The sequence below is a fragment of the Malaclemys terrapin genome, chromosome 5 (genome assembly GCF_027887155.1).
Source record: "Malaclemys terrapin pileata isolate rMalTer1 chromosome 5, rMalTer1.hap1, whole genome shotgun sequence".
Lineage (NCBI taxonomy): Eukaryota > Metazoa > Chordata > Testudines > Emydidae > Malaclemys > Malaclemys terrapin.
The window spans coordinates 134924571-134948956 of record NC_071509.1 but is presented as its reverse complement, the minus strand read 5'-3'; the positions used below and the strand labels follow the sequence as shown (position 1 = coordinate 134948956).

General features: G+C 51.9%; 1 protein-coding gene across 2 annotated transcripts in view; it reads right to left on the bottom strand.

The window, feature by feature from the left end:
* Positions 1–2772: 2772 nt before the first annotated feature.
* The window catches only part of SH2D4A (SH2 domain containing 4A), a 30781-nt gene continuing 9167 nt past the window's right edge, over positions 2773–24386 (bottom strand). For both annotated transcript variants that reach the window (XM_054030366.1, XM_054030367.1), the window contains 6 exons: positions 14745–14825; positions 13196–13334; positions 11838–12054; positions 9758–9888; positions 7096–7316; positions 2773–5366 (listed from right to left, as the gene is read on the bottom strand). In XM_054030366.1, the coding sequence (XP_053886341.1) occupies positions 5274–5366; positions 7096–7316; positions 9758–9888; positions 11838–12054; positions 13196–13334; positions 14745–14825 (882 nt within the window). In that variant the 3' untranslated portion in view covers positions 2773–5273. The remainder of the gene's footprint in view (positions 5367–7095; positions 7317–9757; positions 9889–11837; positions 12055–13195; positions 13335–14744; positions 14826–24386) is intronic.

The following is a 24386-nucleotide window of genomic DNA, read 5'->3' as shown; positions in this document are numbered from 1 at the left end:
TTCTAGAGAACTTTAAGTATCTGGGTTGGTTTGTTTTAAAGTGAACATTTTTTTGCTTGTGAGTTATTTTGTGCCGATGTAAGTTTCCTACTTCAGGCCTTACTGAGAAATAGCACAACCTTGCTGTACATTTTGAAAATGGTTTGCAGTTTAGATCATAGATCCATAAATATATCCATTTCTCTCACCAGTCAGGTCTCTATCCTGAAACTGGTTAGCAGGTTGAAATGCACACCTTCTTTCTACTGGAGAAGTGAAGAGAATTCACTTATCTGAAGGAGAACACAAATACTGAAATGAAGGAGAATTTTTTCTATTCCAATAGAAAAGGGAACATAATCTGCAATCCTGATTTAATGACTCTAAATAATTAATGTTGTACATAAGAATGGCCATACTGGGTCAGACCAAAGGTCCATCTAGCCCAGTATCCTGTCTTCCGCCAGTGGCCAATGCCAGGTGCCCCAGAGGGAATGAACAGAACAGCGAATCATCAAGTGATCCATCCCCTGTCGCTCATTCCCAGCTTCTGGCAAACAGAGGCTAGGGACACCATCCCTGCCCATCCTGGCTAATAGCCATTGATGGACCTAATAGGCACCAAAATGAATGAAGGACCTCTTTATGATTTGTTTTTACCAAAGTATTCAGTATAAACCAAATCTAGCATCCCAATGCATAGTGGAGTTTTTTGTAAGTGATATAAGAAATATATTTCTATGAAGGATTAATTGAAGCCTCGAAGACTCAATCCGCTGACAGCATTCCTAAGTGCTTCCCAGAAATTGATCTGCTTTTTAATGTTAAGAGTTTTGTTTGATAGTTGCATCCAGCACTGTTCAAAACATGTCTTATTGCGCTCATAAAATATTTTCTTTTAAGGCTGACTGTTGTTTCATTCATCATTTTAGATTTTATTAACCCACAACAGATGCAATGGCTAGCAGTTTGCTTTCCTAGCTTGATCTCCTTGTTCAGTGGCTTCAGATTCTTTCAAGCCATTTGGGATACAAACTTGTATTGTCATTATTTGTGCATTTACCAGGTGGCAAGCCAGGGGAAGGACGAATGTAAGACAGCAGTGTACAATAGGGTTTATATGGACAGTGTGCAGTAGGCATACTACTCACTACCTCTTTGAAAGCATTCTTTTGCAGGGGGGACATCCTGAAAACACCCTATTGTAAGTACCTTTTTTTACTTGACATTTTGAGTTATAGAAAGTATGCTGAGTTTTCTTTAAAACTTGGTAGAAATGAGTAATAGGTTTTGTGAGACAAGACCTCAGAACACACACCTTGATTATAGTGTCGGCCTATTGAGTTAAAGGGACACCATTCAAATAGTTTATCCCTAGATGTGTGCTGGAGGAATATCGAATGGGAGGCTTTGGATTCTAATGAGCTATTTTACAAAGGGGTAGCACTGTACTGCTTAGAGGAAGAAGTTCAGAGACTTCTGTAGGACCTACCAAAACTGTTTGTCTAAGCATGCTAACTCTGCATAACCAGCTACGTAAGACACCCTGTTTTCAAACCTATGAAAATTATGATAGATAAATCAGTGCACCAGTAGAGGAGAAAGCAACAGGCTTATTTAAATCACACCCTTTGTACACAGCAGATGTCTCCACAGTCCCCGTAAACTGACTTGAGACTAGGTGCGGTGTCTGAGATACTGTGCCTCAAGCTCCCACCCCCCCAAAATGTGATTTGCCTGACAGCACTACCCCGCTTGTGCCCTGTGTGTAGGATGGATCTGAGCACCTTTAAGTCTTAATCCGTCCCTGCCCTTGCCCCTGGAGTATCATCTTCATCCACCCCCTTTCGCGCCATTTCAAGCAGGGCTTTAAATGACCATGCTGTAATCCTGCTGCACCTGGGCCGCAGCAACGCTGTTTCAATCTCTCTGCTGCTCCCTGCAGTGCCCCCTTAATGCAGACGCAGCTTTGGAGAGCACTGGCACGGCATGAATGAGGAGGGAAGGAAGGCAGCCAGCCCGTACAGACTGTGCTGTGCTCTGGACGTTGTGATTGATTACAGCAGCTGGAAATTGCAGCTTGCACCTCTGTAGAAGTTGGACAAAGCGAGGACAGAAGAGAGATCAGGATCCTTGTTAATTACACTCCTCCAGCATAGGACATAGAACTGGCCTCTCAGAACAAGCTACAGCGAGACAATACATAAAGCATAGGCACCGCGGGGAAAAATTGGTGGGTGCTCTGCACCCACCGGCAGCTCCCTGCCCCACCCCAGCTCGCCTCCGCCTCTCCCCTGAGTGCGCCACCGAGTCCTGCTTCTCCCCCTTCCCTCCCAGCGCTTGCACCGCGAAACAACTGTTTTACGCGGCAAGCGATGGGAGGGAGGAGAAGGGGGAGGAGGAGGAACGCGGTGCACTCGGGGAAGAGGCGGGGCCGGGGTGGGAATTTGGGGAGGGGTCTAATAGGGGCAGGGAAGGGGCAGAGTCAGGGTGGGGCCAGGGGGGTGTGAGCACCCACCGGCACCAAGGAAAGTCCACAAATAGGGCTGGAGCTGCCTGGCCTCCCTGCATAGATGCTGGCACATCCTTGGGCTCTGCGGAGAAACACTACCTCAGAAACCTGGAGCAGCTGCCACACTCATCCTGAGGGCTCAGCGAGGCAGCAGCGCCCCTGTATTAGACCCAGGCTTGTACCTTGCACACACAGACCGTGGGTATGGATACGATTTTGTCACAGTAAAATTAGGTAAAATTCACAGAACATTCATGGCAAAAATGTACAAAATCCGGGTATGGTGACGGCAACAAACAATGTGACAATTTAACAAAGTATGACAGTGCAACATTTACACACAAGAACATTAATGCAATCGTTTTCTTTGCCCTGTCAAAGTAAACGGTTTTGAGTTTATATATGCATATTGTGCAATCATTTTTCAACCAAAAATAACAAAAAACTATATACTAAAAATCAGATATTTTTGTTCAAGTCCCTTTTGCAAAGCGTTGCCATTTTGGTCTGACAAGTTATACCTAGACAGCTTGTTGTTTATGCGGCGTCTGTTGTCCCCCAGCACATTTTTACAAGATGAGAAGGAGGGCTCATCACCCACGCTGTAGACTGGTACTGCTAAGCATCGCAGGGCGACTACTGCCAGAGCTGGGAATCTGGCCACCGTGCTTCTCCAGAACTGGAAAACGTCCTTGTTCCGCAATTCTTGAACGGCTCCCCAGTCAGCCCGATACGCTCTCTGTGCTGGAATGTTGTCTTCAAGCAGTGATGTATTTCCAGATCCTGCGAACTCACAAACGTCAAGGTGTTTTGCTTGATTTGGCTCAAATACACGTCCTGCAGTGAAGTAACCGGCAGGTTGGCGAAAGCGGGCGGTTGAGTCAGTGGGCTGGTTTTGCTGGTGTGTGTTGGCAGGTTTCAGAGCGACTCTCTGCCCACACCGCAAGATCGGGCATGTAATTTTTCACTTGATGAGCATGAACTATGGGCTCTTCATAAGCTGTAAGCGTGTTTATGATTCGGGATGCAAACTGTTAGAGCCTGGAGTGCTTCAGTAACTGCTGAGGACTGGTAAAGATCAACAATCTCTGAAACACTTGTACTGCTACGACCAGGCTCCTCTGTAAAAAATGAAACACAATCCTCAGTGTGTTCAGTGTCATAGAGGCTGGAAGGCAGGCGCCACTCTACCATGCAGCAACTACATTTTAAGACCAGAAGTTCCCATGGGGATCATCTAATTTGCCCTCCTGCTTAGCACAGGGCATAAAAACTTCACCCAGTTCTTCCTGCTTCAAGCCCATCCCTTATTGCTGGGCTACAGCGTATTATTTTTCGAACGACAGCTTCCCTTGATTTGAAGACTTCAAGTGATGGCAAATCCACCACATTCCATAGGACACAGATTAGAAGTAAGGTGCCGGATACCCTTTTCAAAATGACCTGAAGGACTTGGTGTTGATGGTTTTCTTAAGTTCTGCAGAACAACCCCAAGCCACATGGAAGAAGAGAAATGAATTGAACTGAAACTGGACTGATTTTTGTTCACAATTTTGAAGCTTGCAAGTTGTCATTAGTGGAGGGGAGGGAGATAATTTGTCGGATTTTCATAATATGCACCATCAATCCTGGTACTGATGCTAAGACACGTTTTAGCATCTCTTCAAGTCTGTGCCTTGATATTTCATACTGCAGCTCTCGGGGACAAAGGCAAGCTCAGCTGTTATGTCAAAGAAAAAGTAGAAGGCCCAGCTCCATTCAGCAGGAGCAGTTCTCTCAGAAATTGATTTGCAGGACTTCAATAAACAGTTACATTACGGAAAAGAGACGGGGGACTTTATTGGCAGGCACCTCTCATTGTTCATGTCCACATTAGACCTGAGTAATACTGACGACTAACAGTAAAAGGCTGCCCAGGAGGCTGGATGTAAACTAGCCCAGGCTCTGTGTGCAAGAGTTAAAACGGCTCAGCCAGATTCCAACTTGGTTTCTTTATTTAACAAACTTGCTGTTTCCCTCCATCTCCAAAGGGCATCATTCCCCCCCCCCCCCATGCAGAGGGGCCAGCACACAGCTTAGTCACCGAGTAAGCCCCACTGAAGCCCTATATACGTGGGTTCATGCGCTGCGCAGGTCTTTGCTGCCCCTCTGCATGGGGTGGATTTTATGGTGGACCCGATGCTGAAGCACACTGAGCGACCTCTACTCCCACTGATTCCAGAGGACTCGGCCTCTTGCAGGACTGATCTGCAATTATGCAACTTACCACTAGGGGCCAAGTCCCCTCCTTGATGCGGCTCCACCCCCTTTGAACAGAGGCGACCCCTTTCTGAGTTTAAAATACCAATTTCACTGCACATCTGGCAACATCCCATTGAATACCAAGTTATGCTGCACTAGCTGAGGGCAAAATGCAGCTTAATCAGAGCCAGCCCCGAGTCATTTACACAAACTATCGCTCTAACCCATGGCAGTATCTTCCTTCAACAGGTTCTTTCCTGAGCTAACCCTGCTCCAGTAAGGTTGAAGCCACTAGCGCTCCTTCATGGCTTGCTAGGCTGCTGAATGCTGCGGCCTGCTGCTGCTAACAGAGAGCAGCGCCCAGCAGTAATCGCCTTTTCACTGCTTTGCTGCTAAACATGTTCAAATCCGGACACTTGTGCGGAGGATTTCACTTGATCGGTGCTGGCTAGGCATTAGGGGGTCCGTCTCTCGGACAACCGTTCATCTGTTCGTTCAGGGGAAGGCACGGGTGTGTGTCACAAGGTGGGAACGGAGGCTTTCACTCAAAGAGATCAAGGTAGTCAGGTTCCAGTCCCTGTTGGCCACATGGGTAAAGCAGCAGCTCCTTCCCCAAAGAAGTGATGGGCTCCTCCTGTTGGCCAAAGGACATTCGTTAAACTCCACAGTCTGAAATGAACACGGGTGCACTTAGGCGCTGATTGACAGCCTGTTGGGGGGCAAGACGTCTTTCCATGGGCTTTGAGACAGAGCAATTGTGACATAGGCCAATCCTCTTTTATTGATATGGTTCGGGCTCACTTCAAAGCCTGCCAGAGTCAAGAGAAAGGCTCCCCTCGATTTCTGGGGGCGTTGGATCTGGGCCTGTATGGCCTTGAGCAGGCCTCACATCCCAACTTAAATGACACAATCCAACACCCTCAGATTGAGAGGAGCTTTAACACTTCGCTCTGCCTCTTTCTGGGCGGCAGCCTCCCGCCAGCCAGTCACCACTTTGGAGGAAGGACTGTCTTCTCCCTCTGCTGTGCCGCAGGTACCAAGCCAGCCATGATCTGCCTCCCCTGGCTTACCGAGGAGATACAAAAGTGAGCCAGTTAACTCAATTACACTGCCCCCCACCCTCCCTCTTCAGCTCCATCTTCCCCACTTGCTGCTGCTGCTCCTCCGTTTTGCTCTGCTCTCATAAGCTAGTAGCAGCCAATGGATTCTCATCCGTTAAAGCACCGTGCTGGGGCGGGGCATGGGGGGGAGGGGGAGAATCCAAAGACACCAACGTTTCTCTTTGTTACCAGTGCTGGCTTCGCTAGTAGGAGCGTCTTTTTGAGACCGGTGGTGTTATTTAAGGGAGTTTCATGCATATCTCATTTAATGTGGGGTGAAATTCACCCCGGGGAGAGGGACTGGTTGAGGACTAAGCAGGGAAGTGCCCTGTTCTGAGAATGGAGGTGGAACAAGCACGTTGGTTTTGTGCCAGCCCTCTGCCCAGGAGTGAGCTTCCCCGAACGCCAACAAATTATCTCTCACTCAAAACAAGTTTTAATACGTTCAGTGAGTTGGCGCTTCCTGTCAGTAGGAGCTGTACCCTCACCAAGTGACACCGGCAATGTGGGAGTCCTGTGGAAACAAGCTCTGCGTCCATTCTTGCTTTAAACACCAGGAGAACGAAGGGCTTTATGAGTTGGCCACAAACCAGACAGTGGTGCCCCAGGAAACACCTTCTCAGAGCAGCTGAATGTTTTAGAAGCGCTCAGATGGTGAAATTCAGTCCTGGGCAGAGGGGCAGCACAAGACCAGGTGCCCAATAATTGCCACCTATGCCTTCACACTAGGGCTGCTGTGGTGCATGACCTGGGTGCTGCACCTGGGCATCCCCCACCCCAAACACGCTCCTTCCAACTGGTCCTCTGCTGACCACAAATGACCTTCATTATCTCCACTAACGGAGCCCCTCGGTTGGAGCTTGGCACGTGAGAAATGCTGATTCCTGAATCCGAAGCAACGGGAAACTATATCAAAGAGGGGCCCAGCCTGCTTCATTCCACACTGCTCTGCGCTACCTTTGCTGCATGTGGGGCCTTGCTTTTATCAAACGGAAAGGTGGTTTATTGCCCTGTAACCCTACAGTTCCCAGCACACAGTTGGTTCATGGAAGGGAAAAATGTAGGGACAGTCCCAAATCATGTACTGAGGTTACCAGAAAAGCTGGTTTGTTGATAAACTTGCCTCTGCCTGCTGGTGGCTTTCCTTTGCATTACGGTAGCCTGTGCTCGGTGCTGTACAAACAAAGAGACAGCCTCCGCCCCAAAGAGCTTTAGGCCAGTTACGAAGATGAATTGTTACTACAAGCATTGAGAGGGGCTCACCTTGTGGTAGTTGACAAGGTCGGCCAGTGTCGCATGCTGCAGCTGGTCCACTCCCAGGAAGCTGTAGGCGCTGCTGGAGGCGTCTATTAGAAAGTGCTTACAGCCCTCCGGGGACAGATGGCAGAGTGCGTAGCCTTTGATCTTCTCACTGACCCGGACCAGAAAGCTCCCGGGCTCCGATTTGCTCAGGAGCTCCTCTGCTTGCCTCAGGGTTAAGATACCTGCCAAAAGCAAACCACAGCGCTTACAGGAGAGAAGCAGTGTGGGGGGAGTGGAGAGCTGAATGTAGCAATGCTAAGAAGGATGCAGTTTTAACCCTCTAAACTAATCTGTAGCATTTACATCAGGCAGTACGTCTCAGCTGCATTTCACAGCCTAACCACTTTGCTCTAGGCCAGATCGTGGCCCAGCTCACACAGCTGCGCTAGCAGGAGCTGCGCGGCAGCCAGCCGGCAGGGCCAGGTAAGGGGGATAAGAAGGGAGGCAGACAAATACCTTAGCTAGCTAGGTTAGCCTGCTGTTAAAGTCTCCACATCCTGAAGGACGTTGGAATTACAGACGCCCTCACTTACCTATGGTTTACAGTTTCTTTTAACTGCTTACTCCTCTCGCCAGGAAACGCTCTCACAGGCCGAGCCAAGTCAAGAGACCGAGCACACTGCTAGGAGAGATGCTCGCGCCCATTCTGTTTTGTACAGAGCTCAGTTGTATAACATTCTTGTTGCACCTTCAGAGTCTTTCGTGCCACGTGAGTTGGTCCTGTTAGCGCTGGCTGTCACATCAGCCCAGAGAACAACTCCGCTCGCGCCCACATGCACAACGTGCGGGGTCTAGTGACTCAGGAGATGTTTGTATTGCAGAGAGAGGTGCAATTGCCGCTCGGGCAGGGCGCTAGTTTAAATCCAGTTAGCATGACTCAAAGCAGTGACATCACAGCCATGCAGGCCAAGAGTAGGTAGCCAGGGTTCCCCCCTTCACTACTATTTTTAGCCACACTAGCTAGATTATAGCTAGTGCAGGTAGTCCTGCCTGACTGCAGTGCAAACGTACCCGTAGGTGCAACGTACATTAAAATTACATGATTGCAGATGTGCTCTACCAAGCAAACGCTCCTCACTGAAGTGCTCATAAAGGGACCCAATGATATTAACATTTTTACGGTTTGTTGCTTTTGCTTGGTCTAGAATTGTTGGATCAGCTTCTCCATGGCCACCCCCACCCGCCTCCTTAAGCCAGGACACGTGCTAGGGCCTGACTTGTTCCCTTAGTGGTATAATAAATACCATCCTTGGCTCTTTTCAGCTGCAGATCTCAAAGCAGTTGACGGAGAACGTTTGGGATCTCTAACCCCATTTTACTGGTGGGAGACGGCGGCAAAGAGCAGAGACGTCACTTCCCCAGGTCAGTGGCAGAGGAACAGAACCCAGGTCTGCTGAGTCCCACCCTAGCTCCCTACTCTTGATAGCACTGCCACCTGCCAAACACCCTGCAGAGGCTTAGCTTAGAAAGCAGCACCTCGTGTACAGAATGTGGAAGGTCTTTTAGGCCAGTCCAATAAGCAGCCAGAAGTATCAAGCTGTGAATTACATTTGCCTTTTGGGCACAAGTTTCCATCCAGAAGAATGGACTAACTGAGAATGCCCTCCTGGTGGGGTAGGGTGGGGTGGGAAACATGGCCCTTCCTTTCTGATAGGCTATGTCTCCTTGCTTGACTTTGTCGCATTAGCGGGGCTGGGCGCGGCACTGCAGACCCACGGAGCCTGTGCGATTGGCACAACATTTACAAAACAGCTGGCCAGGCCTGACATTTTTGGTTTGAAATCATTTTCCTTCTCCCACGTGGCTTACCTGCCACGGCTGATGAGCACCGTCTGCCCAATTAGAGGGGCAGAGCAGGGAAATGACTTGGCCAAGGCCCCCCCAGCAGGGCTCCTGAGTGCCAGGCCTGCACCCTCTGCACTGTACCATGCTGCCTTCCCGGCTAGATCTCCTTGCTGAGAGGGACTATTAGCAAAGCACTCTACAGTCACTCTCTTTAATGGAGTGGAAGAGGTTGGTCAAATTTGTTCATACCCACTCTGGGTCATCGCTCTACCCAGCATGCCTCTTGTGCCTTGACACACTCTTTCCGTGGGGTCTATTATTTGTATTGTGGTAGGGCCTAAGTGCTCCAGTCATGGACCAGCACACCAGTGCGCTAGGTGCTGCACAAACACAGAACTAGCAGGCAGTCCCTACCCCAAAGAGCTTGCAGCCCAAGCATCCGCAGCACATGACAAATGATCTTTTAGGCCCTGATCCAGCAAGGCACTTAGCACATGGCTTTAAATGTGTAGCTGCTCCACAGACTTCAAGTGAAGTTGAGGATCCAGCTGAAGATTTTCCACTAGTAGGAGGCTGGTCATGATGGGCACGGGTGAAGGGAAAGGTGCTATCCATGATATGTAGCAGTAGAGTCTGGCAGCAGAGATTTGGCAAAGGGACACTCAATATAACGTGTGAGATGCAGTTTGTATGTGCTCAGCGTGGGTTACCGTTGTGCTCTTGGGGCACATGCTGTCTGGAGACATTTCTCAGACCAGGAATGGACCTGGCCTGGGATGGCTTTCCACGGACCACTTTCCTAAGGGCAGGAGAGGGGCTGGGAAGCTGCAACACTCACCATGGAACCAGGGTGCTATCCTGTCCGTGGATTTCTCATAACCCGCCCGAAGAGGAAACTGCTCTTCTTTAAACCACCTGATGATGCTCTCCTGGGTGGAAGTGGAGAGGGTCCTCTGCACGCCCGGATTCCTACGGTTCCAAGAGACTCGTGGTTTGTACAGTGAGGTCACACCCCAGAATTCAAGTTCTGTTCTCTACAGGTTCTTCTACCGTGCTCATCACGGCAGTGTGCGAGGCCCAGATGCCCAAAGGTATGTAGGCAACTAACTCCCATCAAAACCAATTGCAGTTAGGCACAGAAATACCTTTGAGAGTCTAGGCCTGAGGACCTACGTTAGCTTTGCCAAAGAGCAGCTGCTTAGGTCTTGGGGCGTGGATGCTCTCTGGTCAGATGGATTAAAGCTGGCCTAATACGCCGGGGGTCATTGTATTATTGGAGGTACCCACATCCATTGAAAGGGGCACTTCTGCCTGGCTCTAGGAGCTCATTGAGAATTCTTAAATATACAGCTGGGACACGGCCCTGCAGCTAGAGCAGGCTAAGAGAGGATTTATTCCCTCTCCCCTGGGGAAAACTCTGCTGAACACACACGTTTACCAGAATCTCTCTTTGAAATTCCCCAGATTTTTTGCCAAACCCCAAAGAACTTCATTTTTTTTAAATCAAACTAAAAAGTGACAAAAATGGAGAGAAAAATTGTGAAGATTTCCACTTCGTCACAAAGCCATTTTCCACAGAGGAAAAAAAGCCGATGGATAATTATTGGCTGGCTCTAGATATCCCTCACTCTCAATCGTTAATCAACACGCCCACTGCAGCCAGCAGCAAAACATGAGATCTGCCCCCAGAGCCAGTGCACTCGCACAGCCTGGAGAGCCTGGGGCCCTTGCAGCATGGCTGGCAGGTCAGTGATTGGGACTAGTTCCCAAACCCAGGGGCTCATGGAGGGCACCCTGCCAGCTGTCCCTCTCTGGTGGGGCCCCAGCAGATCTCAGCTGCAAGGGGGATCTCTCAGAGGAGATGGTCCAAGGCCGTATAAGGCTTGAAAGGTTAAAACCAATTCTGCCAGTGCAGATCCAGGAGCGCCTGGGGTCACATGCTCCCATAACAAACGACCGTCCGAATTCTGCACCAGCTGCAGTTTCCAGGTAGGTTCCAGCGGTGGCCCTGGGCAGTGCACACTTCAGTCGCACATTAGCTGGGAGACGGTAAATAAAAATGGCTAGGAGTCCTGAGCCCGTCAGGAGAACACGTACCCGTCTGTGCAGCCCTAACACAAATCCCTATTTGAGATGGCAGCTGCTAACCCAGCTCTCCCCAGAGGCGAGCTTACAGGGCGGGAGAGGGTCAGGGTGCAGTATTTCCCACCAAATGGAACGTGGAGGGAGCAGACAAGGTCCCAGCAGAGCAGCCCTCAGTGGTGGGGGAGGCTGCCCTTTTCAAGTGAGAAGACGTGCAGGGCTGGGTGTCTGGGATCTCAGAAAGACAGATGGTTCTCAGTGGCTGTGGGTCCCAGAATCCTGTGGCATTTTGGTACCAATTTGTGAAGTCAGCAAGAGTGTACCATGCACCCATCGGCCCAGCTCCATGGACGTCAACGATCCTTTCAGTTCACTGGGTTGCCTTTTACAGAACGTGGCCACCACACTCAAGCTGTGGATCTGGCCCAACATGTTGTGCAGGCCCAAAATTCGGGGCTGCCTGTGGAATCTGAGGGAATACACTGGAGTCACGTCAGGGGGAATATTGCCAGGGGAGCCCAAAGCATTCACTTCACTGAGATGGGCTGCTGGAACCATGGGGTTTACACCAGCTGACACTGATTTGTATCCTTAATTAAATACTTCAAAGAGATGAAGTCCTGGTTAATCATCATCTTCGCTAATAAGGAATAGATCTGTCATGTCCATAGCACCTTGCCTTGGAAGAGCATGCAGCGTAGACAGACTGTGTCTGAGGAAAGGTGTCATGGTAGCGTATGAAGGTTACTAATCTCTAAGCCCTAGGAACACCCCTACTATCCCCGTCCCACAACAGAAAGATCCCAGACACTTTCATCACCGGGGGCAGTTCTTACCTGTTGGGCCTCCCATTGGCTACCCCAGAGTTTAGGGTTTTAGGCTTGGGTGGAAGGGAAGGACGGGGGGGCAAGCTGCGCTCCTTGCTCCCAAAATTCTTGGCAACTTCGGCTACCTTCCCTTTGTGAATCCCTTGCAGCGACAGCCTGTTGTAGTCGTCCCTGGCCTGCTTTGCAATGGAGCGTCTCCTCTCATCAGCGGCTTTGGATTTCCTCACTGGAACAGAAGGGAGGCTTTGAAACCCACTGCCCCTTTACACACCCCCAGGCTAGCTGAAGCTAAGTAGTTGCCTATTTCATATGGGCTAGATTGTGCCTTGAGGTCACCTCTAGACCCAGCTCCTCCCCCATCCCCAGTTCTGCCCGAGGCCCTCTCCTGAGGGCACCTGGGCTGTGCAGTAATCAAAGGGCAGGAAAAAGTGCTTGTGAAACCGGGGGATTTAGGGGCTGTTGTAGGCTCTCAAACTACTTTTGAAACTGACTAGTTTCCAGGGCGGCGACGACCTTGGTAACAGTGCACTGCTGCGTAGCGAGGACTCCAGAGATGGCGGAACGTAGGGTGAAAAGCCCCAAGCCGGGGTACGGTGGCAGAAGGCTGGCGTAACATGTCAATGGGTATGCTACCGGGGATGGGTGAGAGTCAGTGCAGGCACGCCTGGGGTATTTAGTCACCTACGTAGCACCTGATTTTCACAAATATGACACGCCCAGTTGGGAGCGGCTGGATGCTCAGAACTTTGACAATCAGACCAGTTATTTAGTTGCCTTGGTGTGGCCTAACTTTAGGGACCTGGTTTTTAAAACCCCTAGCTGGAAGTGAGACATATTTGTAATACACCATCCCCATCTCCTGGACACCCAGGGACATGGCAGCTTCTGGCCTTCAACCACTAACTGTAGGGCAATGCCCCCTCACAGGGCACAGCAGGAGACGCCTGCCCCAGAGCGCTAGCAGAGTTCTGGAATCAATATGGAACCAGCGGGGACAGCTCTGCCCTGCCCTACAGAGCCAGCTCCCCACACACACTGCAGGGCTGAAAGTATCCAAGCACCTTCCCAGCCAAAACTTTTCAGAATTTTTTGTTCCATGAAATTTTTTGACAATTTGATGTTCTGCTCCAATTCTGAATGGAAACTAATTTCAAAACATCCATATTTCCCATGGGACGACAACCCCATTTCCTAACCACCTGTAGTTGTCATGCTACAGAGCCGGGTGACTCTTGGCCAGCTTAGCTATCTAGTGATGTTGCATTCATCAAGAGAGGCCCCATCCATCAGCCAAGTGACCAGCAGAAGAATCCACCCAGTTAAAGGAAGGGGAGAATAGAAAAAAGGGCAACACCAGTGTCTCTTACAGGATTCCTGCCACTCGGGATCGTCCTTGTCCGATTTCTGCCCTGACTCCTGGGTCTCCTTCCGGTCGTTGTTAGTGGGCAGCTCCCCCTCTGCCGATGCTCTCATCCCTCCTGGCCTCCTCCTTGATAGATCCTTCCCCTGATAGGAGACAATAGGTGTAATGCCTGGTGCCCGGCTTGCTTTCTGCTGACTGCCTTTAGCAGTCTCTGGACACCAGGGATTCGTTTCTTTAGGGTCTCCTGTGAAATAAGTGGGGTTCCCCAAGACACCGACCCTCCCTCCTCCCCACTACCTGGGAGCCCAGGGCTTCTGGGGTCCATTCGTGGGCACAGACTACGCAGCTCATCAGGCCAGGGCAGGTTGAGCTCGAGGGGTAGGAAGTGACATTAAGTGACTCTAAAGGCCAGATGCTGAGCTGTGGCCAAGGAGCGCTCCGGGAGGGAGTGGAGGGGGCTGTTTTATCCTCAGCTGGCTCCGGACCAGCCCACTCCTCCACACAGACCAGAGCAGCTGCCAAAGACCTGCAAGGCCCCATTCTGGGCCTCACTGAGACCTTACAAATATCCTATTGATTCTTGTTTCACTCACACCCCAGGACACCTCAAGCCCCTTTTCCATTGCCAGCTTTGCTTTAAGATCCTCCTGCACCAGGTTCAGAGCTGCTTGTAGAGGAGAGAGTTTGGCGTCAGCCTGGAAAAGCTCTTTGGCTGTCTCTGCCCCGGGCACAGCATCACACAGGAAATCTATGAAGCGTGAACATGCTGCAATGGCCTGTTGGACAATGGTGCGTCCCCTGCTACCATCCTGAGTCCCAGTCTTGGTTACTTGAACTCAGGAGAGAGAAAGCAGAGATCGGAAAGGGCCAGAGAAGGGCAAGAGCGACCGTCTGGCAAAATTGTAATACTGCCAAAGTGGGGCTATTTAGCTTGGAGAGGAGAATTTGAGGGGACGCTGCTGAGATGACGGGTGTGCTGAAAAAGGGCCAGCCCCTCCTTTGCTAGCCCGAAACCTGGGCTGCTAGCCCCCACTCTGCCCCTTCCCCACAAGGCCCCATCTTCATTCTGCCTCTTCCCACCCCCCACTCCGCCCCCTCCCCGAGGCCCCCGCCCACCCACCGCTCTCCACCTCCCCCAAAACCCTCCCTGAGCCGCCAGACAGCTGTTTGGTAGTGGTGCCGCCCCCTATTGGCTGTTGGGAGGTGTCACCCAACAGCTGATGAGCGGGGCAGGGAACAGCACCCATGGAGTCGGCGCCTATGATGGTAGGGAACTCTTGGTACTATGGTACCACATTAGTCAGTGCTGGGAGGCGGTGCCCTGCATGGTGGGGGCCAGAGACATTATGCCTGTATGGGGTGGGACAATGATTCTTGCTACCTAGCTTTTAAGAGATGTAACCACCCCGGGAGCTATGATGCCAGCTGTGGGTCCTGAGGAGCCACCTAGGCTGGGTGAACGTCCCTGGCCAGCTCTGCCTGCTTGAGGGGCTGCAGAGCAGAATCTAGCCCCCTGCCTGGGCGTGTTAAAAGCACGCGGGCTCACTGCTTACCTGCTGAACGTCGTACTTCTTCGTCTGAGCCTTGGAATCTGCCAACATCTGGTGCACGTCTCTGCCTTTACTGGGAGCACCCTAGACGTTCAATGGCAAACAAATCCAGCGTTAGCATTGGAGCTCCTCCCATTCCTCCACGGTCCGTATACACATCAGCCCAGCTCTGGCCCCTGTGTCGAAACATCATGCTGGAGCTTTTGTTTAAAATCGCACTCTTTTTAATATCTCCAGATAGTAAGAATGTGGTGGCCCTTTTACTGCCCATCTCACGGCTGGTCCCTGGACACACTGCTCCCTCCTTGGGAATCTCACACATGTCGTTTATTCCAGACCCTGCAGTTCATCATCAGATGGGATTGTTTCCCAATCAAGATCGAGGTCTGATTGTGCTTGGTGCTGTACGAAGTGAGAGACGGTCCCTGCCCTGGTGAGTTTACAGTGTAAAGAGACAAGAGAGGCAAAGGGTGGCTGAAAGACAGAACCAGCATCCCCATCTCAGAGATGAGGAATTGAGACATGCAGATTAGGTGACTTGCCCTAGGACACACAAAGATGGGACCAGGCCACAGCTCTCATGAGTCCCATTCCAGTGCCTGAGCCCCAAGCCCTGCCTTCCTTTCTACTGCATCTCACTGAGACTGGGGTGACCCTTAGTCCCTACACCGTGGGGGGCTGAGGACCTCACAACTAGAGCTTTTGGACACCCCTGACCTCTGACTTAGAGAGATAAGGAAGAAGGGACCCCTGTAGCCTGAAAGAGCGCTGCATGTGTGTGAATGAAACCTTTTCTGCATTCTAGAGCCCTCCCCTCTGAATACAACTCTCCTGCAATAGTCTCTCTAACCAAGGCCTGCCCATGTCACGGCCTGGCCCTCCTAAAGGCAGTGGCTGAATGGAGAGGAAGGAAGGCCTCGGGGTTAGGACTTGGGAGACCCAGACTCAAGTGTCTGCTCTGCCACAGACTCCCTGTGTGAGCTTGGGCAATTCACTTAGTCTCTCTGTGCCTCAGCCCCCCAGCCATGCAATGGGGATAACAGCAGTGCCCTACCTAACAAGCTACTAGGAGGATTAGTGTGTTAAAGAGTGTGCTTGGATCCTGTGGTGACAGGGACCATGTCAATACTATAGATCGATGCTTGCTGAGAGAGTTTGCCAGCGGCCAGAATCCCGGTTATCAAGCTGGGTTATCGTGGGTTTCTTGTACTTTGAGACAAACACAGCTGGCTTATCTCTGAACCCTCCTACACAGAACTGAATGTGGAGGTCAAAGCCACCTCTGTCGGCGTGGGTGATAATGCTCTTCTGGAACTCCACTGTGGGACTTTATTGGCGTCCCCTTCCTCAGAACCATTATTCCCCCTTAAATATTAACCCAAGTGTCTCTCCCTGCTCTGCTCAGACAGAGACATGGAAATGGAAGTCATTCACCTTTCCCAGGTGAAAAAACAACAACAAAATGCTCAGATGCAGTTACGGATGTAAATCGTTCTCGTGTCAGTTATTAGAACAAAGGAGATGTAAAAAAAGGACAAGCCTTAGAAAGCACAATGCCCATCCCACATCTTGGCCTATGTCTCATCTCAGGATTGCCAGTCTCGGTCATTCAGAAAACATTGAAGGGTTTGACAAATCATGAGAGTGTCTTAAAAATCATAAGATTTTAAAAAATTGGGGGGGGGGGGGGGATTCTTTCCCTTCTGGTTTTTGAGCTTTCAGTGATCGTGTTTTAAGCTCCTCTCTGCAACCATGAGAAATAGAAATCTCCTTCAGTGAGAAAATAAAGCTGAGATTCTCACCTAATCCCATGACTCCAGGAGTTGAGACTTTAAGAAAAACACCACACATTGGAAGACTTGCAATAAAACCCAGGAGAGCTGGCAACACTGAGGTCACCTCATGGATGCCTTGCTGTCAACTCAGGCTCGATGTGGCCAAAACCAAGCCTCAAGTTACCTTGCTTTTCTACATTGATGACAGAGCCACATGTGGTTTTAGACACACACTTGCAATTCTACACAAAAGTAACAACTACGGACCTAACCCAAACTCCACTGCACTCAATGGAAGTCTTTCCACTAACTTGAATGGCTTTAAACATGCCAGTGATATGTGTGGTTAATAGATATTTAGCTCAGTAGCCTGTTGTGTTTCCTCCATGAATAATAAGTAGTGGTTAATGCTGGAATGCATCTCTAATTGATTTCTTTCCAACCACTTTAAAATCATTGATTTGTAATCCCACGGCAAAAATATCGCCAGAGAGGAAACATTCTCAACAAAAAGTTTGACCCAAGCAGTATAAAAGACGGTTACTCACCGTTGTAACTGTTGTTCTTCGAGATGTGTTGCTCATATCCATTCCATTAGGTGTGTGCGCGCCGCGTGCACGATCGTCGGAAGATTTTCTACCCTAGCAACACCGGCGGGTCGGCTGTGGAGCCCCCTAGAGTGGCGCCTTCATGGCGCTGAATATATACCCCAGCCGACCCGGGGCCCCTCAGTTCCTTCTTGCCGGCTACTCCGACAGTGGGGACGGGGGGCGGGTTTGGAATGGATATGAGCAACACATCTCGAAGAACAACAGTTACAACGGTGAGTAACCGTCTTTTCTTCTTCGAGTGCTTGCTCATATCCATTCCATTAGGTGACTCCCAAGCCCAACTTAGGTGGTGGGGTCGGAGTGAGACATTGCTGTGTGCAAAACCGCTGATCCGAAAGCAGCATCGTCTCTGGACTGCTGCACTAGTGCATAGTGAGCTGTAAATGTGTGGACTGATGACCAAACCGCTGCTCTACAAATGTCCTGGATCGGAACTTGTGCCAGGAAAGCCGTCGAGGAAGCCTGGGCCCTCGTGGAGTGAGCGGTGAGGTGCGGTGCTGAGACACCTGCCAGGTCATAGCAAGTCCGGATGCAAGACGTAATCCAGGAGGATAGGCATTGTGAGGAGACCGGTGAGCCTTTCATTCGGTCGGCCACTGCAACGAAGAGTTGTGTCGTCTTTCTAAAGTGCTTTGTGCGGTCAATATAGAAGGCCAGGGCCCTTCGTACGTCCAGGGAATGCAAACGTTGATCCTGGCGAGTGGCATGTGGTTTGGGATGAAAGACCGGGAGAAAGATGTCCTGGTTGATATGAAAAGGAGAAACCACCTTAGGGAGAAAGGCAGGATGTGGACGAAGCTGCACTTTATCCTTATGGAAAACTGTATAAGGGGGCTCGGATGTAAGCGCCCTGAGTTCAGAAACGCGCCTTGCTGAGGTGATGGCTACAAGGAAGGCTGTCTTCCAGGATAGGTACAAAAGTGAACAGGTGGCCAGTGGCTCGAATGGAGGACCTGTGAGCTTGGAGAGAACCAGGTTGAGCTCCCACGTCTGAACGGGCTGACGTTGTTGTGGGTACATCAGGTCTAAGCCCTTGAGGAATCTAACGACCATCGGGTTAGAGAATACCGAGGACGCGAGTTCCCCTGGGTGAAAGGCCGATATAGCGGCCAGGTGAACTCTAATTGAAGATATCGCCAACCCCTGCTGTTTTAGGGAGAGGAGATATTCCAAAATGAGAGGAATGGGTGCCTGCAACGGGGACATGGCTCGTTGTTCGCACCAACAGGAGAACCGCTTCCACTTGGCCAGGTACGTGGTGCATGTTGAGGGCTTCCTACTGCTCAGCAGAATCTGTTGGACAGAGTGCGAGCATTGCTGCTCTGCCTGGGTGAACCATGGAGCAGCCACGCCGTGAGGTGGAGTGATTGCAGGTCGGGGTGACGCAGCCGGCCGTGGTCCTGAGAGATGAGATCCGGACACAACGGAAGCGGGATCGGTGTCTGAACCGAGAGTTCCAACAGTGTGGTGTACCAATGTTGTCTCGGCCACGCTGGAGCGACCAGAATTACCTGTGCCTGGTCTCTGCGCAATTTTAACAGTACCTTGTGGACCAGAGGAAACGGAGGGAAGGCATAAAACAGGTGGTCTTTCCAGGGAAGGAGAAACGCATCCGAGAGGGAGCCCGGAGCTCGACCTTGCAGGGAGCAGAACACGTGGCACTTCCTGTTGTCTCGAGATGCAAACAGGTCTATCTGGGGAAACCCCCACCTCCGGAAGATGGAATGTATGATGTCCGGACGGATAGACCACTCGTGCGTCTGGAAGGACCTGCTGAGTCGGTCCGCTAGAGTGTTCTGGACTCCAGGGAGGAACGATGCCGTGAGATGGATTGAGTGGGCGATGCAGAAGTCCCACAGGCGAATGGCCTCTTGGCATAGAATTGACGAACGTGCTCCTCCTTGCTTGTTGATGTAAAACATGGCCGTGGTGTTGTCGATGAGAACTAACACACATCGGCCACGTAGGAGGTTGAGAAATGCCTGGCACGCCAGGCGCACCGCCATCAGTTCCCGAACATTGATGTGCAGGGCTAGCTGGGGTGCAGTCCACAGGCCCTGGGTATGGTGTTCGTTGAGATGGGCGCCCCAACCCAGAGATGAAGCGTCTGTGACCAGGTGCAGAGAGGGTTGTGGGGCGTGAAATGGCATCCCCTCGCAGACCACATTGTGATCTAGCCACCAGGTGAGGGAGGTCAGGACCGAGATCGGGACCGTGACCACCATGTTCAGGCTGTCCCGATGTGGTCGATATATTGACGACACCCAGGTCTGGAGTGGGCGAAGCCGAAGTCTGGCATGCCTGGTTACGTACGTGCAGGAGGCCATGTGACCCAGCAGGGTAAGGCACGACCTCACCGTGGTAGTTGGGAACGCCTGGAGCCCTTGAATGAGGCTCGTGATGGTGCCAAATCGGTTGTCTGGCAGGATGGCTTGTGCACGTCTGGAGTCTAGAACTGCGCCTATGAATTCTATTCTCTGGGTAGGTTCTAGAGTGGATTTGTCCTTGTTGAGTAGGATGCCCAACTCGTTGAATGTGTGCACTATTATGTGGACGTGAGCTTGAACTTGCTCCTTGGTGCGACCGCGTACCAGCCAGTCGTCTAGGTACGGGAACACCTGTATCCCTTGCCGACGAAGGTACGCTGCCACGACAGCCATACATTTCGTGAACACTCTTGGGGCCGAGGATAGGCCGAAGGGAAGGACTGCAAATTGGTAGTGCACCATGTTTACCACAAATCGCAGGAAGCGTCTGTGAGGTGGGTAAATTGAGATGTGAAAGTATGCGTCTTTCATGTCGAGGGCGGCGAACCAGTCTCCAGGATCGAGGGAAGGGATAATGGCCCCCAAAGAGACCATGCGGAACTTCAACTTTACTACGAATTTGTTGAGTCCGCGCAAGTCCAAGATGGGCCGCAGACCTCCTTTGGACTTGGGGATCAGGAAGTAACGGGAATAAAATCCCCTGCCCCTTAACTCTACTGGAACCTCCTCTATGGCCCCCATAGCAAGGAGCGTGGAAACCTCCTGTATAAGAAGTTGCTCGTGAGAAGGGTCCCTGAAGAGGGACGGGGAAGGGGGGTGGAAGGGGGGGATAGAAGAAAACTGGATAGTGTATCCCCTCTCCACTGTGCGGAGGACCCAACGGTCCGAAGTTATAAGGGACCAAGCACGGTGGAAGTGGGAGAGACGATCCCGAAAGGAGGGGGCTGGATCCTGGGGGATGACTGGGGCGCCGTCCTCGACCGCACCTTCAAAAGTTCTGCCTGGGGCCTGAAGGTGGTCTAGGTGGCCCCTGGTTCTGGCCGGGTTGAGGGCCGGCCCACCTTCTTCTACCACCTCGCCCTCGCCTCCGGGTCGAGTCCTGTCTCTGACGAGGCGGGGGGGGGGGGGTAGAAGCGCTGAGGCTGCGGCCTAAATGGTCTGCGCTGAGGGCCCACAACATGCATCCCCAGGGAGCGCATGATTGTTCTCGAGTCCTTGAGGCTCTGCAGGCGAGAGTCCGTCTTGTCCGAGAACAATCCACGTCCCTCAAAGGGCAGATCCTGTAGGGTTTGCTGTAGCTCCGGAGGCAAACCCGAAACTTGAAGCCAGGAGATCCTCCGCATAGCGATACCCGAAGCCAGGGTCCTCGCAGCTGAGTCTGCTATGTCCAAGGAGGCCTGCAAGGAGGTCCGAGCCACCTTCTTACCCTCCTCTACCATGGCTCCAAACTCTTCCCTGGACTCTTGGGGAATCAACTCCTTAAACTTCCCCATAGAGTTCCAGGAGTTAAAATTGTAACGGCTCAATAGCGCCTGTTGGTTCGCCGCTCTAAGTTGCAGCCCTCCGGCTGAGTAAACCTTACGGCCAAACAAATCGAGCCGCTTAGCCTCTTTTGATTTAGGCGCTGCAGCCTGCTGGCCGTGGCGCTCTCGTGCGTTCACTGATTCCACCACCAGTGAACACGGTTGGGGGTGGGTATACAAGTACCCGTAGTCCTTAGACGGGACAAAGTACTTCCTTTCCACCCCTCTCGCTGTGGGTGGGATAGAGGCAGGAGTTTGCCATATCGTATCCGCATTGGTTTGTATCGTGCGGATCAGGGGTAGCGCCACCCTCGATGGGGCATCCGCTCCGAGGATGTTCACGATAGGGTCCTGTACTTCCACTATCTCCTCCGCCTGCAGGTCCATATTACGGGCCATCCTACGCAGGAGATCCTGGTGAGCCCGAAGATCTATCGGAGGGGGACCCGTACATGAAGTGCCCGCCACTGCCTCATCCGGAGAGGAGGAGGAAGATGCCTCCAGTGGTACTGGATCCAAGGGGGGGTCCTGATCCCCCTGCTCTTGGGCCGGAGCATCACCTGTACTCGGGTCTATGGTGTCAGGTGGCGTGGACACGGAAGCCTCCATGCCCCCTGGCGGAGGCCGAGAGATGGTGGATTCTGGGGCCCTTCTAACCGAGTGACCCGAGCGAGAGGTCGATGGTATTGGAGCCCCTTGCTCCTGGTGGTACGCCCACGGGGTCCAAAATGACCAGTGAGATGGTCCATGAGAGTGGTCCTCTGCCATCTCCTGCCAATGGCCCAAGTTCCGTTCCTCGGCTTGCCCTTGAGGGGGGTATGCCGATCTCGACAGGTCCTCCGAGGAGCGAGACACCGATCTTGACGGCCATGGCGGTGCCGAGAGAGATGAAACGACCCCCGTGGGCTGCGGTGCCGCACGGTACCGGTCCGGAGATGATCTATCTCTGCGCGGTGCCGGCGAACGGTGCCGGGACCGCGATCGGTGCCGATGACCTCGTCGGTGCCGGGAGCCGGATCTGGACCTCGACGAGGACCTGGAGTATGCCCGGTGCCGGGAGCGGCCTCTCGACGTCGAGCGTCGACCGTAGCGGTGCCGAGAACTACGTCTCGACGTTGATCGGTGCCGACGATCATAGCGGTGCCGAGACGTAGACCGGTGCCGCGACGAAGATCTTGGCCGCGAGTACGACCGGTGCCGAGGTGATATTCGGTGCCGGGACTGCGAGCGGCGTGGGGACCTGCTTCTGGACCTGGACCGGTGCCGAGGTTCCAGCCCTTGTGATGGAGGGCGCATCAAGGCAGGTTTCCCCCTTGACTGGACCGGGCGGGTCAACGGTGCCGTCGGTGCCAGTGGTTGAGGCGGTGCCGGCTCTGTGAGAGCTATCAAGTCTCTCGCCGCCACGAAGGTCTCCGGAGTCGACGGGAGTTGTATTACCGCCGGTCTCGGTGGAGACGCTATCTGCACCGGACTCAACGGCCTCGGTGCCGGAGTCGACAGTGCTGGAGGCACCTGTTTCCGGTGCTCCACCGGCGCACTCGGCTCTACCCCCGGCACTGGGGGAGCCGGCGTCTTCGGTACAGAGGTCCCCGTCTTATGGGCTTTTTTATGCCCCGGGGATAATGACCGGCGCCGAGGTGCCTGCTGCGGTGCCGACGAGGTCCGGTGCCGGGGAGGTTTGTCCGACACCGCCCGCGTTGTCGGCATTGCCGGTGCTGCTGGGGCACTGCGCACCGAGGCGCTAGGTGCCTGGGCCTGGCTCGTAGAAGGAGTGTCCGGGCTAAGTGCCGCCTCCATCAGGAGTTGCCGGAGCCGAAAGTCCCGCTCTTTCTTGGTCCTTGGTCTGAAGGCCTTACAGATCTTGCACTTATCTGTTTGGTGGGACTCTCCCAGGCACTTCAGACAGGAGTCGTGCGGGTCGCTCGTGGGCATAGGTTTAGCGCAGGAGGCGCACTGCTTGAAGCCGGGAGCTCTGGGCATGAGCCCGGGCCCGCGGCCGAGGGAGAAAGGGGGCGACGACCCCCTTAGTCCCCTGGACTATTATAACAAATCTAACAACTTTAAACTATTTAACTATTAAACTACAAACACTAGAACTATAACTATAACTACAACTGCGAATAACTAATTAAGCTAGGGAGAGTGGAGAACAGCTATGCCGCGCTCCACAGTTCCAACGACCGTCAGGGGCGGTAAGAAGGAACTGAGGGGGCGCCGGGTCGGCTGGGGTATATATTCAGCGCCATGAAGGCGCCACTCTAGGGGGCTCCACAGCCGACCCGCCGGTGTTGCTAGGGTAGAAAATCTTCCGACGATCGTGCACGCAGCGCGCACACACCTAATGGAATGGATATGAGCAAGCACTCGAAGAAGACCTTCCAGCTTTGGAAGTCATAAAATAGTTTTAACTTTATAAAAAGAAATACAAGCCTGCACTTTAAAAATGCCAATAGCAGACACTGACCTCACGCGCTCGCTGTAGCACTGGAGCGCGGAGGAGAAAAAATCCGACTCTGAATACATTCATTTCCATCTATTGTTAGTTTTACCATAAAACATCTGCCAGAAACTAGGAAGCATCAGGGTTCATTTTGCTCTTAACAGAAACCTGCCTCGTTAGGTTTATTTATTGATCAGAATAAAATCAGTGGCCCAAATTAGTTCCAGCAGTGGAAATCTAGAAAAACTCCAGTGGAGTCATCAGAATTTGGCCCAGAGTTTTTAGTTTTGTCTGTTCTAGTTTAGTGGCAGGACTAGGGTGACCAGACAGCAAGTGTGAAAAATTGGGACCGGGGTGGGGGGGTAATAGGAACCTGTATAAGAAAAAGACCCAAAAATCGGGACTGTCCCTATAAAATCGAGATATCTGGTCACCCTAGGCAGGACTATAATGCCAGACATAGAAACCACTGAAATCATTATGGCACCTGAAATGTTGCTTTCATTGTGGATAGCGCCTCATCCTTCAAAGCAACGTTTCAGATGCCATAAAGATGACTCCTGATAGCTCAGAAACAATGCAATATCAGGGCTCATTTTGATCTCAGCAGAGGATTGCCTCTTTAAGTTTATTTATTGTTTGTATTACAGTAGCACCAGAAGTCCCAGACTGAGAGACAGTGCTCCATTGTGCCAGGCAGTGCACACGTGCAGACATGAACTGTGAGAGACAGTCCTGTCCCAAAGAGCTCGCAGTCTAGACAGACAGACAAAGGATAAGAAAGGAAGTATTAGAATCCCCATTTTACAGATGGGAGACTGAGGCACAGAAAAACAAAGTGACTTGCTCATTACTACAGAGAGAGAGGCTGGTGCGGCTCGTAACAGAGCCCAGATGCCCCAAGTCCCATGCTAGTACTTCAGCCACAAGACTATCCTTCCTCTCAAGGAGATTGCTCTCCTGAGTTGCATGGCTTTTCCAAAACAGAGATAAAAGGAACCTTTAAAAATCAAATGGCGTTTTCCAATT